Raw genomic sequence first — 12,386 nt, forward strand, 5'->3', positions numbered from 1 at the left:
GATTTAAAAGACTTTTGAAAGCTGTTAATCAACACAGACTCCATGTAGGCGTACACCTGCATTTGGAGAGAAGCCCAGTCCACAATAACCTCAAATCTTACTGCTTGATTACATAAAAGTTCACCTGCTTCACATTCCTCAAAGTATTCTGTGTGACTGTGTAAATCAGAGTAATTGCCTGCACACACACACACACACACACACACACACACACACACACACACACACACACACTGCTGCTATCAATGACAAACACACATCACATGGCTCAAATACTGGCACCAGGCGCAGGGGCAATTAGAATACCTAGACGGCTGTGGTTAACCAACCGTCAGATGATTTAATTTCTTTAAAACTCAAAGTTTCATAATATTATCGTGCCATGTTTGAAAACCAGCATCGCAGGTCGAGGGCACCGGATTAAAATATGTAAGATGAATGCCGTCATTCGCCTTTTTGCAAAGTAGTTATTTTCAAAGCTTTAATGCACATGCTGTCGTTTCAGCAACCGTTCATGGAGGTGAAGATCTCAGAGGGCCCCAAGCGAGCCAGGAGAGACACGGGCCTGGACTGTGATGAGAACTCTCCAGAGTCCCGGTGCTGCCGCTACCCGCTCACAGTTGACTTTGAAGACTTTGGCTGGGACTGGATTATTGCCCCAAAGCGCTACAAGGCCAACTATTGCTCTGGGGAGTGTGAGTACATGCACTTGCAGAAGTACCCGCACACCCACCTGGTGAACAAGGCCAACCCCAGAGGGACTGCAGGCCCCTGCTGTACCCCCACCAAGATGTCGCCCATCAACATGCTCTACTTTAACCGCAAGGAGCAGATCATCTACGGCAAGATCCCCTCCATGGTGGTGGACCGTTGTGGATGCTCTTGAGTTGGGACGGAGACCCTGGCGAGAGGGACGTGAGGACGGAGGGGCTGCGGCTCACTCCGGCCTCCAACTTCAGACTTGTTGACACAACCAATCCACCAGTTTCAATGCTTTCCTGCAGAACATGGTGCAATAGAACCAGAGTAGAGGCCACAAACAGCCCAACTTTCCCGCAGGGCAGCGCTTTCACAACCGGCATAGCTCTTTGCTTTCCTCCAGTGAAATCTTAGCCATAGAGGCTCGAAGTCAGATCAATACAGGAACACATACACACACACACACACATGCACACAAACGCTGGACTCTGGAGTGAACGTAGACAGAAATGATCAAAATTATCCAGAAAAACTTTTATTTTTTTCCATTGTCTCATTGTTCTGTGCTCTATCCATTTATACAAACATGCTGACAGATTATACTCATGCGCCATCTACTCCACTCCACTCCACTCGTAGCCAACATACAAGCTATTACACTTTTTGCTAAGCTATATGTTTGTGATAATCATTTTTTCGAGTTATGTTTTCAGAGTGAAACCAGGAATCCTCAAGGACTTTTTGAAAGGGCTTGGAAAAACACAGCTGGAGACTGGAGAGATATTTCACACTGGTAGAACATGGTTTAGTACACATAGGTTCAGAGGAGGCAAAAAGATGAGAACTGGCAAGCACAGCAAACCCTTAGTCACCGCTGCCATTTAGAAAGACTTGCTACATTAACTCATTTGGAAAATTAAGTATAGGTCATTATCTTTCCTGTATTGGATTAAACTTGTAAGTTTTAATTTTATGGGGGTTTTTTTTGAAGAGCTTTGCTAAGAGCAGTGGAATAAAATCTAAAGAGCAGTGGTGATGTGGTGGTTGACGGCTCCTCAGATCCTATGGGCACAGAAATGTTCCACCGGGGTGAAATACCACTTCAGGTCTTGACAGATCTTCATGTACTCTACCATACAAACACACAGCAACATACCCGACCAAGAAGCATCCTTGCTCAGTCATAATCACAATCCAACAAAAACAGCCAGACCTGCCCAATACACTTGAATTATTCTGATTGTAAATTCACATTACTGGACAGAAGGACTTGAACTGAAGGCACAATGAATGCAGCCTACAAATGAAAATGTGTTTAAGACAGAGGAAAAATGGATTGTTTAGATGAATGAATGTTGAGATCACGCGTAAACTCTGTCTTACAAACAACACAGTTTGCACTATGGCACACCAATAGAAAGAATTGGTTGCTACAAAAGTTGTAAAAACTGATTTTGATATGTTTGCTAATTTGTATTGTATACTTATGCCATTGTTTCCATTAGGAGTTGCCTTACTAAACCACTGTTGGTAAATGTATAAAACCACAATCTATCAAGATAAAAAAAAATGTAATACAGCAACTCTATATACTTGTTTTAACAAATAAAGTTTCTAGCTTGTTTGTTGAGTTCTGTTTGTTTGAGTAGTGTGTCTCTGCGTCACATCCAAACAGCCTTTGCACTTTACAAGGAGCAAGAATACTCATTTTCAGTAACCTGATCTTTGAGGTTGTACTGTAGTTATACCGAGTTACAGTTCAAAGTCATGTTAATTCCTGGAAATACGTCAACAACATAAGATCCTTGTGCATTCGATTTCTAAATCATACACAATATCAAATAAACATTTGCGACATAGTTTGAAGAGGTTAGTGCAGCGATATTTTTTACTAGAGTTTCTCAGAGGAATACGGCCGGACATGCCTTTGTGTCTAGAGCGAGCTTAGAGTCATTCTGCTGACTCACAGATCAAATCCAAACCTGGTGTTTCAGTATCACAACACAACCTGAACCTTAACGTCGCAGCCTCATCTCACACTTCAGCAGCTGAGAATCTTTATGTCTTCACCACATGGTGTAAACCGATAAGTTACACAGGCGATGTGTGAGTGTGTGTGCTGTGTGCACGGGGTATGAGGGGAGTAGTAATGACAACACACACACTTTGTCTACCTGACTACACTTGCACAATCCCTTCACCGTAAGCCTGGTTTATCGTGTAAGTGTAATTCAGACCAATTTCCCTGACTTTGCTTTTTTCCCGTGAAGGGATGTTGAAAGTGTTGCAGTCTAATGAGAGGATGTGAACTCTGGTGCGCTCTGACAGCATGACCTATTCGACTGACGGCCTCATTGAGGCCTGACTTCCGCCCAGTAGAGGGCGAATTGAGCACTGCCCCCGAGAGCCACTTCCTTTCATGCTGAGAGCTGGAAAGCTGCCACGAGGATCGGCCACAGAGGAGAGCAGACCCCGGACAGAGTGGATCCACAGAACCTCTTTTTCCCGGGGAAAGAGTTTTAGATTCTACACTTCTCTGTTTGCCAAAAAGATTTGTAAATGAAGGATCACTGTTAACACTCAAGACAGAACCAATTTACAGTCTGTAATCTGTATCCTCATGTGTTCCTACAGCTGTGCTGTTTCCATCTGCAGTTTGACGTGGGCATTAACTTTTTATGAGCCTAATAGTCTCCAGCAGTTTCCAACTGTTTACTTTCACATTATTACTAATGACGTATGTTTTAAATATTAGCAATTCAAGGATATAACAACATCTATGATCCATGTCTCATGTATTAATGTCAGTTAAACGTGTTTTCACAGCTCTCCAGAACCAAAGTTTCAGTTTTACAATCGTATGTTTTAGCCATGTCCCCAAATCTCCCACTGCAGATGTGCTGCAGCTTTCAGGCATTTCTGCATATTATAAATTTACATATATTCAAAGCAACTTCAGAGTAATATAATATATAATATATTATACATAATAATCATTGTTCTTTTCACTTTGTCTAAAGATATACCTGTAAACCGCCTGCACCAGAGCGAGCTGCTCTGATTCAGTAACGTTTATCATGCCTGGGTGCATCATTTCATTCACCTCTCTCCGGCCGTATCTGCTGCTGTCTGCTTGTTTCAGGCTACTCTCTGAATGGGAGCTGGGAAACATTTTGACTGAGCATCGCTACATCTGTCAAGAGTCAGACCCTGGAGGACTGTATCCGCCAGCGACATTCCACCTCTGACAGGTGAGGAAGTGAGAGTGAGAGAACGGGAAGGAGGATGTTAGGGGGTAAAGGAGTAGTCCAAGGCAGCTGGAGACCCCGTTATTGGACAGGATTCCTGGTGTGTAAAGTTAATAGAAAATGAATGGATAGAGCCTGTATACCTCTTCAGGTCCTCATTAAGAAAGGCTCATTAATCATGTGTATTATGGCAGCTTAATGATAATAATGATTTTTGAATACTGACTTGAAACAAATACATTTTAGCACCCCTAAAACTAAAAATGGATTTACCCAAATCACACAAAAAAAATCATTTTTTCACACTTTGTTTTAGTGGAATCATAGTTTTAATTTTACTTTTGCATTTTTGATTTATAACTATTACAAATATACATTTAAAAAAACTCCACAGTGAGTGGTTCCAGAATAACCAAGACCTTGATAATACACACTGCTGTTGAATTTTGGATGTTATCTATTCATGGGTTGTAAGCAAACTGTGAGCTGCAGCTGTTTAACAAGACCAAGTGTGAACTGCCACAACTGTCCCTCTGTAAGGCACTCTGTAATTCAATTTTTTTTTTTTTTTTTTTTTTATTAAAGATTTTAAAATGTGCTTTGAAACAAGACGAAGAGCTTTGAGGTGCTTTGACCTAAATGGTGACATCAACATGCTAATAGGCTCACAATGAAAATTTTAACATGTTGATGTTTAGCAGGTCCAATGTTTGCCAGTTGGGAGCATTGGCTCGCTAACATTTGCTAATTAGCACCACACACAAAGTAGAGCTGAGGAGATGATGGAAATGCCATCAGTTACTGCAGTTCGTGCTGTGGAGGCCTTTACTATCTGCACCACTTTTCATGGCAATCCATCCAATGACAAGATCACCAAAGTCATTAGGATACATTGTCTGGGAACAGTGAATGTTTACAGAATTTTGAACCAATCCATGTAGTAGACGTTGAGATAGTACAGTGAAAACCAGCCATGTCGCTAGCATGGCTAAAAAAGGTGTTAAACTAAATGCAGTGGTAATGACATTGGTGTAAATTCGATAATAGATAGAGTTCAAAAGATTGAGGTGCTGTGGTTTACTTACCACAGGGGATCACCAAAGTCAAGAATTCATCTTCTGGGATGGAAGGAACTCTGTGCCACATATCAACACAACAATCAGTTCAATAGCTGTTGAGATATGTCACTGGGAACCATAAAAGTCCACTTCATGGTGACGCTAGGGTAAAGGTCAGAGGATCGCAAAAGTAATGATAATTTATCCTCTGGGCACCATGAGCGTCTGTACAAAATAGGTAGATATTTCAGGCTGCCTGTCGGTGGTGGAACAACCAACCCCCTCACCTCCATCTTTTGTGATGTGTATTAATCTACGCACTTTGTTGTGTGAGTCAGCAGAATACAAGAGTCATGGACCCAGGTTTATTTCAGGAAAGTCTAATAGGTCTCTAGAGAAGGTTTGTGTCCACAGGTCATGACACCTGACAGATGATAGCAGATATTCAAGAGAGGCATCGCCTCTAGAGGCCTTTCAAGAAAAGTGTGTGTGAACTTGAACCTAGAAGCTGTGGTCAAATAATAAAGACCAGTTCAGAAAACTCGTCTTAGCTGGGATGAGTTTTAGTGGAGTATGGTAATATGGTTATCCATTACAGTAGACCATTCAATTATTTGTTACAAGTTATAGATGCTGTAATTTTCCATTATTAAATTGTGGCCTGTTTGATCTAAAGTATCCCTATAGTGTGCATGTAATGACTGCATCCTCTTTGTTAACTTATCAGGACGCATTGCTTCTCCACATAGAGACTCGGTACAACCAGTTTAATTCAATTCACGAAGGCTTGAAGACTGACAGCATCATAATTTACGACCGACATTTCTATTCCTCCCAATTCTACAGCAAGGCCTCAAGATATCCCCCACATCTGGACAGAGGAGGGGGATGCCCTGTCCTGGATGTGGTGCAGGGATATGGATAACGGGTGGGGAGTGAAAAGGGGGCTTGCCAGGTGCATCCAATAACATCTGGAACCCTTAACAGATGTGCAAACCATAGCATCTGGAGAAGTGTTACTGCTGACAGATCGCTCCGTAGCAAAGGTCTTCCTTGACAGCAACATGGTTCAAGAGTAATGGCAGATCAAGTTATAGAACCACAAAGAGGCTGGAGCAAACATGTCCGCAAGGTTGAATGAAATCCTGCAATAAACTTAAACAATGCTTACAGCAAAAATGCACTGAAAGTCATTTATTGCATTTCAGCGACTGACCACACAGTTTAAACACAATAAAAGTTCCACCTGCTTCAAGCTGTTTTGTGGACAACAACTATCAGGTCAGAGACTCAAAACTGTAGAGGCCACTGGTGGAATCACCATTTCCAGATATTTCTACAAGAGCCTAATTCCAGACGTCTGGATCACTACAGACATCTCAGATTTGTTCAATGATTTAAGAAGATCTAGGATTTTCCCTGGATGGAAAAACAGCTGACCCAATAAGAGCTTTCTAGGCAGGATTAAGGATGAGGATGCTATCTTCCTCCACAGGTAGCTAGCCCCCAAGCTACATTCATGAAAAAGAGCAACTAGAAAATGGACATAAAAATGATGCCGACCATGGATGATATGCAGTTGTACTCGTTGTTGCAAGGCAAATAGACAAATAACAACTCAACATCATTAAAACTGCAGCTGAGAATCTGCAAACCCTGCAGCTTCTTTGGAAACTGAAAATAATGGTGGTGAGATGAGTACATCACTTGTTATGGATTAGTTGGGACAAACTTAACCGTAATATTGATTTGGTCATGTTTTTTTCCTCTCACCCTCAAGTGATGAATTTTGCCCTCTGTTGCTATGAGGTTTAGAGGTTTTTATTTTACTTTTGTTTTTAAATATATATTTTACACCTTTCCAGTGTTTTATATGAAGTGTTGATCTCCATAAGAAGACATATTTATGGTTTTAAGAACCAAAAACCATCTCAGTGTAGTTTAACATCTCTCTCAGGCTTCTCTCTGGAGCTCTAGTAAGAACGGGTCTGAAATCCTGAAGGTTGGATGGTGGGTCCAGGTGGGCGGGGCTTCGGCATGGCTAAGAGCAGTGACTGCTTTGTTGTGACATCACAAAGTTACAGAAGTCCTGACGGCTGGTTTTAAGGCTCAGTTTCTGAATACAGGCTGTGTGCATTTCTCTGTGGACTGAGCGCTTTAATTAATATAGAACTTAGACCTACTTTATAATCAAAAAAAGACATGGAAATCTCACTTTATACAATATGGGACCTTTAAAGATAAGAATTTACATTTTATAGTTGCAATTTAAACAATAATTATTTTTAGTCATTGATCATTTTTTCTTAAACCTCCCTAATTAGATAATTGCAGAACATCATAGACTGTTCAGAAAAATATTTGATGCAGAATTACAGTTTAAGAAACAACAGTCTGGAACAACAGTAGATTTTCTCCATCTGTTCATATTTTGCCAATAATGTGACATTATTCAATACAATCACTAACTGATATTTGCGTTACAATAAGTACATGTCTTATTCCATAAACGACATTGATCGGGGTAATAGTAGATCCACATTGTAATCACTTAAACAACCAGCAGAGGATGATCACCTCAGGCCAGATTGGCAGGTTGTTTGTGAAAATCCCTCTTGGATCCACAGAAAGCAATGAAAAGCAATAAAATCAGCCAGTCTAGGACAAGATAAGGGCCAGATGGCCAGCTGCTGAATGCTACCTGTCTTCACTTCTGGAGTGATTTATCCTTCCCGTCTGCACTCCTCTTGCTTTTTCACTTAGGGATGAGGAATCACTATTCCCTACTCCAAAACTGACAGTCACCTCTGGGAAGCTATCATATGATTAATGACTTTGTAAAGCTACTGGAAGTTTGGAGAGAGGACAAATTTGGTGCTCACTCCAGATATGTTTACAAAATTCCTCAATGTCAGTGTTTGTTTGCGAGGAGGGGTTAGGTGACGAGCAAAAAATGTGGCCCTACGCCATCCAAGTTCCAAAGCAGCGAAGCATTGTCTCCCTGGGGACGGAGAGTTGACAGTGATGAAGAATAGATGTTCCTCTGAGGAGACTAAGGGAGGGCAGATTATGGAAACCTCCTGTCTCCTGATGATACGCCTATGTTCTTAACACAGACGGATGTAGAGAAGTATCAGGTATGTGTCAAGAGAGCGGGATAGATTTTGACATCTCAGAAATAACATTTATGGTACATTTTTACAGATTACTGCACACGATTAATTTTACAAGAAGCTCGGTTGAGTGACATTCATGCGGCAAGCAGGACTTTCCAGAGTTCGGCCTCGGTTGATAAATCCAGGAGACTGTCTGAACACAGGTTTGACATTTATTGATATGGAAGGAAATCCAACTTTTAAAAATGTTTCAATCAACAGTGTTTATTTCTAGGTTTGATTATCTTGAAGCCTGAAAACATCACATGACCCACAGACTTGTAGCTAAAGCAAATATTCCTTGAAAGCAGATACTCCTGTGTTTCTCTCCTCTTTTTTTAATTATCTAAAATATATACCCCCAAGTAGCATGTCTTGGATATACAGTAACTTCTAAACTTGCTGTGGGAATTGCTGACAAGTGATTAAAAATTAAAAAGAGTAGACTTGATGGCCCCATTGTGGATGCCCTTGACCCATGAAATTGAATGTGGTGTGGCTGTAAATTCTCCAACAGTTGAGAACCTGCAGCTTTTTAACACCCATCACATTAGTGTGTGCCTGAAGCCCGTAAAAAACCTAGTGGCTCTTCAGTGGTTGGCAGAAAAGTGCACGGTCACAGCAAGGCACCGCCACCAATTACCAGCTGAAAAACAAAAACTTAGATGCAGCAAAGATTTTATAGCTGGTCCCATATGGAACAGGGTATGGGTAATGGTTTTAAGACGCTTGATTAAGTCCTTCTGTGAAGTTCGGTGATCACGGTGACTGCTGGGGTTTGGCGACAGATTCAAAGATTCTTTAATGGCTTTTTTTGTTTCAGATAAAAAATGACATGCTTTAAAGATCTGTTAATTCATGTTTTTTCATTTAACACGACCCACTGAGATGAATCATGTGTAACATGTTACCAGGAGAAATTAGGATTTTGTAGCAAATGCTCTGATAAACACAGTGTATTAGGATTTCAGGTTTTCATTTGTGGCTTTTGAAATTAAGACAATCCTGGGATAAACCACTTTGTCCTGGGAAAAGCACAATTTTTATAAAATAAATAAGTTGTTGGTTTTTGTAATTTTTAAACAAAACTTTTAATTTTGTGAGTCTATTCTTTTCTCAGCATTTTTCATATAATTATTCTTCTTAAAAGTATAAAAAACAATGACAAATATAACTTTGTTTGTTTTTTGTGTTTTAAGTATATTTTATTGTTTTAATGTTTTAATAGTGTTAAGTAGGTACTATTAATGGGGTTCTGAAGAAGGCAGTTTTGTTTCAGTACCTACAACAATCTTTACAATAGTCATATGAAAACACAAGACACACAACACACATCCTCAAAAACCCAGGCTACACACCTGTACTGAGCAATAAAAACATTTGCTTCCCAGTCATAAGAAATATGCTTCAGCAAAATAAAGCTTAACAAGCTGTTTGTGTTGTAATGACCTTAATCTTAGCTCAGTGTGTTTGTGCTACGTCTGTCCACATCGCTCCGTGTCAAGACTTTACCGATATGACACCTGGACACACTGGTCAGACGGTCAGTGCATTTCACGAAGGACGCCTTAACTTCACAGTGTTTCATGGTCACGCACAGACTGGACATTAAATCTTCCCGTAGTTTGAATCTTAAATAAAAAGTGACACCCTAGTTGCTACTAATGTTTGTTTCTTTGAAACAGGTGCATAAAATTAATAATGTGAATGTTGTATTTTGCACCTAAACAGAAAGTTAGCCACCAGAACGCTGGTGAAGACTGAAACAGAGGTAAATAGGAGATTATATGGAAGTTTCCTCTTCTGCTGAACGTGGCTTGTCGGTGGGAGCCGGTGGGGGTGACTGTCGCTTGACCAAAGCTTTGGTCGTCTTTATAATAAAAGAGGTTATAATAGAAGGTTAGATAGCAGATTGGAGGCTACAGTGAGTCGCTGTCTGAAAGTGGGTTAGCGTGCTAACTTCAGTAGAAGAAACATCGTAGTTAAGACCAGTGTTGCTTTCCACTGGAGACAGCGAGTAAAGGAATGAAGTTTGACGCTGAACTGGTCACGTTTCTTCTGGAGTAGCTGGTAAACAGCTGTTAATGCTAATGCTGGCTAATGTAGCAGTGGAGAAAACTTACAAAGAGCCTGGTGTTTGGTCGTTTGAGGTGTTCTGCCCCCAAGTGGCCGAGAAAACAATGCATGGAGCCGAAAGGCTGCAGAGCTGCTCAGTGAGGCTTCAACACAGGTGTGTGTAGTTACTGTGGCTGATTGGTCCTCTCAGGGTAAAGCTGTGGTGGGTGGAGCTAACGGAGTGGAAAAGCTGCCAGTCAATCAAAGTGTAAACCCTCCCACACGAACCACGCTCTGCTGGGGCGTGTGAAAGCACCTGAGTGGGTGGACGATGGGTGTGCAGAGGTGTTTACAACTTAACTCGTGTCTGCTCAGATTATTACTGTACAAAAGCCCACGATTGTGAAGGGAAGTATGAATCATTCTGAATGCCAGTACAGCAATTCTGTCATTTAAAATAGGAAACATTTTTATAGGCAGAAGTGAAATATTTACTCATCATGTTTCTTTCCCTCAGGGTGATAACCTTGAAAATAAGAGCCTGTAAGTCTTATAAATCATCAATCAATTTTTTGAGCCTGTCTTTAGGACATTTGTCTGAATGCCTTTTTTAAAGCACATTGTAAACCCAGCTTTTAGGTATAAACACGGACGTCAGTATTGTGTTGTCTTTTGGCCGCGGCAGTGGCTTGTGGGTGCTAATATCAGTCAGTTGGTTAGTCCACCTGACTTTCCCTGTGGCTCTACCTGTAGGCTGACATGTCTGGGTTAGAGAGGAGACAGTGGACCGCCAAAAATGTGTGTGCAGACGTTCATGTCTCTCAAGCTGAACTGTAATAACTTTGGTGAGCCCCTGACTTCCCCTCCAGTGCTATCATCAAGTGAAGAGTTAAATTTGCAAAACCCAAAATATTTCTGTTGGCATGCTAACACATGAAGCTATGATAGTGACCATGTTAAACGAGCATATCCACATTGTTATTGTGAGACTGCTGTTGGTCCATTGAGTGCACGTCAGAATATTAACCCAGTACCTCTGTAATTCCAGATCAACACTTTTCATCGTCTTTAGTTAAAACCACTGAAAAAACCAACACCAATAATCAAATGTTGCAGCAGAATTCAAGCAAATTATTAAGGCAATATTAGGATTTTTAATAATGCTCTGTGGAAATTCAGTGCAGTTCATTCACAGGCATTAGAAAGAGGTAGCATTTTGGGTTAGTGCCAGGATGCCTGTAATGAATTCAGTTGTACTTAAGACTATATCTAAATACAAAAAATCTGGCCATATGAGAGAGCAGCAAGAGGTGACCGACCGCCTTTAGTCTCCCCACTGACACTGTAGGGATTATGATAAAGATGAAGTGTAAGGTTGGTGATTATTATTATTATTTTTGAGCAACACAATGTAGATATAATATTTGTAAACTGGTGATATTCCTTTCTCATTTGATTCCTACATATAAAAGTGTGACAGTTAAATTTATGTATACATGCATTCCCAAAGGGATATAAAAATGTTGTATTTCCCATCAACTAGTTTCATGTTTCAAGGGTGGCATATTTCTAGCAGGTGGTGCATGAACTGAGGTCTGGGCAAGGTACTCTATGTGACTACTTCGTGTGACAGTTCCAAAAAATGGAACAGGAAAGGGGTTAATTATAGTTCATGTAATTTTATTTTGGATTTGATGACTCTGTTAAAGTGCATGGTTACTTCTGGGTTGTGAGAGTGGTGTACAGTTGCCCTGGCGGCTGAATACGACCTGACAAGCAGTGGCTCTGCACCTTAGGGCCGTAATAGGAGAACAGATAACTATCTAGATGACGCTGTATGTGAACTGAGTATTCTTGTATCGAGGTTTTGGTATTCAACATTTTTCATGCATTCCCAAACTGTTCCGTTTTCCAGTTCCTCACGTTGGCTTGATCGTTAGCAAGCACCTCAATTTAGCTGAAGAAAATGTCAAAAACAGTGCAACAGGTGCTTTAAAAGACAGCTGGCAAAGTGAACCGTTGCTGACCTTTTAAACAGTGTGGTCACATGGTCAAAAGATGATCATCAGTTAATCCTCCCCAATTACTCTGATATGCCCCTTGGGTGCCAAAGGCAGCATGTACAGAGTAGATTCTGCTGCTGCACGCATTTATGGAAACAAGCAACTGAG

The 12,386-nt window shown here is 40.8% G+C and overlaps 2 protein-coding genes across 3 annotated transcripts in view; one reads left to right on the forward strand and one right to left on the reverse strand.

Annotated features, from left to right (window-relative positions):
- Positions 1 to 2,329, forward strand: part of mstnb (myostatin b) — a 9,606-nt gene extending 7,277 nt beyond the window's left edge. For both annotated transcript variants that reach the window (XM_071472526.1, XM_071472525.1), the window contains one exon: positions 506 to 2,329. In XM_071472526.1, coding sequence (XP_071328627.1) covers positions 506 to 886 — 381 coding nt within the window. In that variant the 3' untranslated portion in view covers positions 887 to 2,329. The remainder of the gene's footprint in view (positions 1 to 505) is intronic.
- The window catches only part of cunh2orf88 (chromosome unknown C2orf88 homolog), a 24,687-nt gene extending 13,127 nt beyond the window's left edge, over positions 1 to 11,560 (reverse strand). Inside the window, exon 1 of the mRNA XM_071472537.1 lies at positions 10,284 to 11,560. The gene's annotated coding sequence lies outside the window, so the exon portion shown is untranslated. The remainder of the gene's footprint in view (positions 1 to 10,283) is intronic.
- Between the last annotated feature and the right edge of the window lie 826 nt (positions 11,561 to 12,386).

This window comes from Trachinotus anak, unplaced genomic scaffold, assembly GCF_046630095.1.
Source record: "Trachinotus anak isolate AG129_WGS33_773 ecotype Australia unplaced genomic scaffold, CSIRO_AGI_Tana_v1 ptg000039l, whole genome shotgun sequence".
Classification (NCBI taxonomy): Eukaryota; Metazoa; Chordata; class Actinopteri; order Carangiformes; family Carangidae; genus Trachinotus; species Trachinotus anak.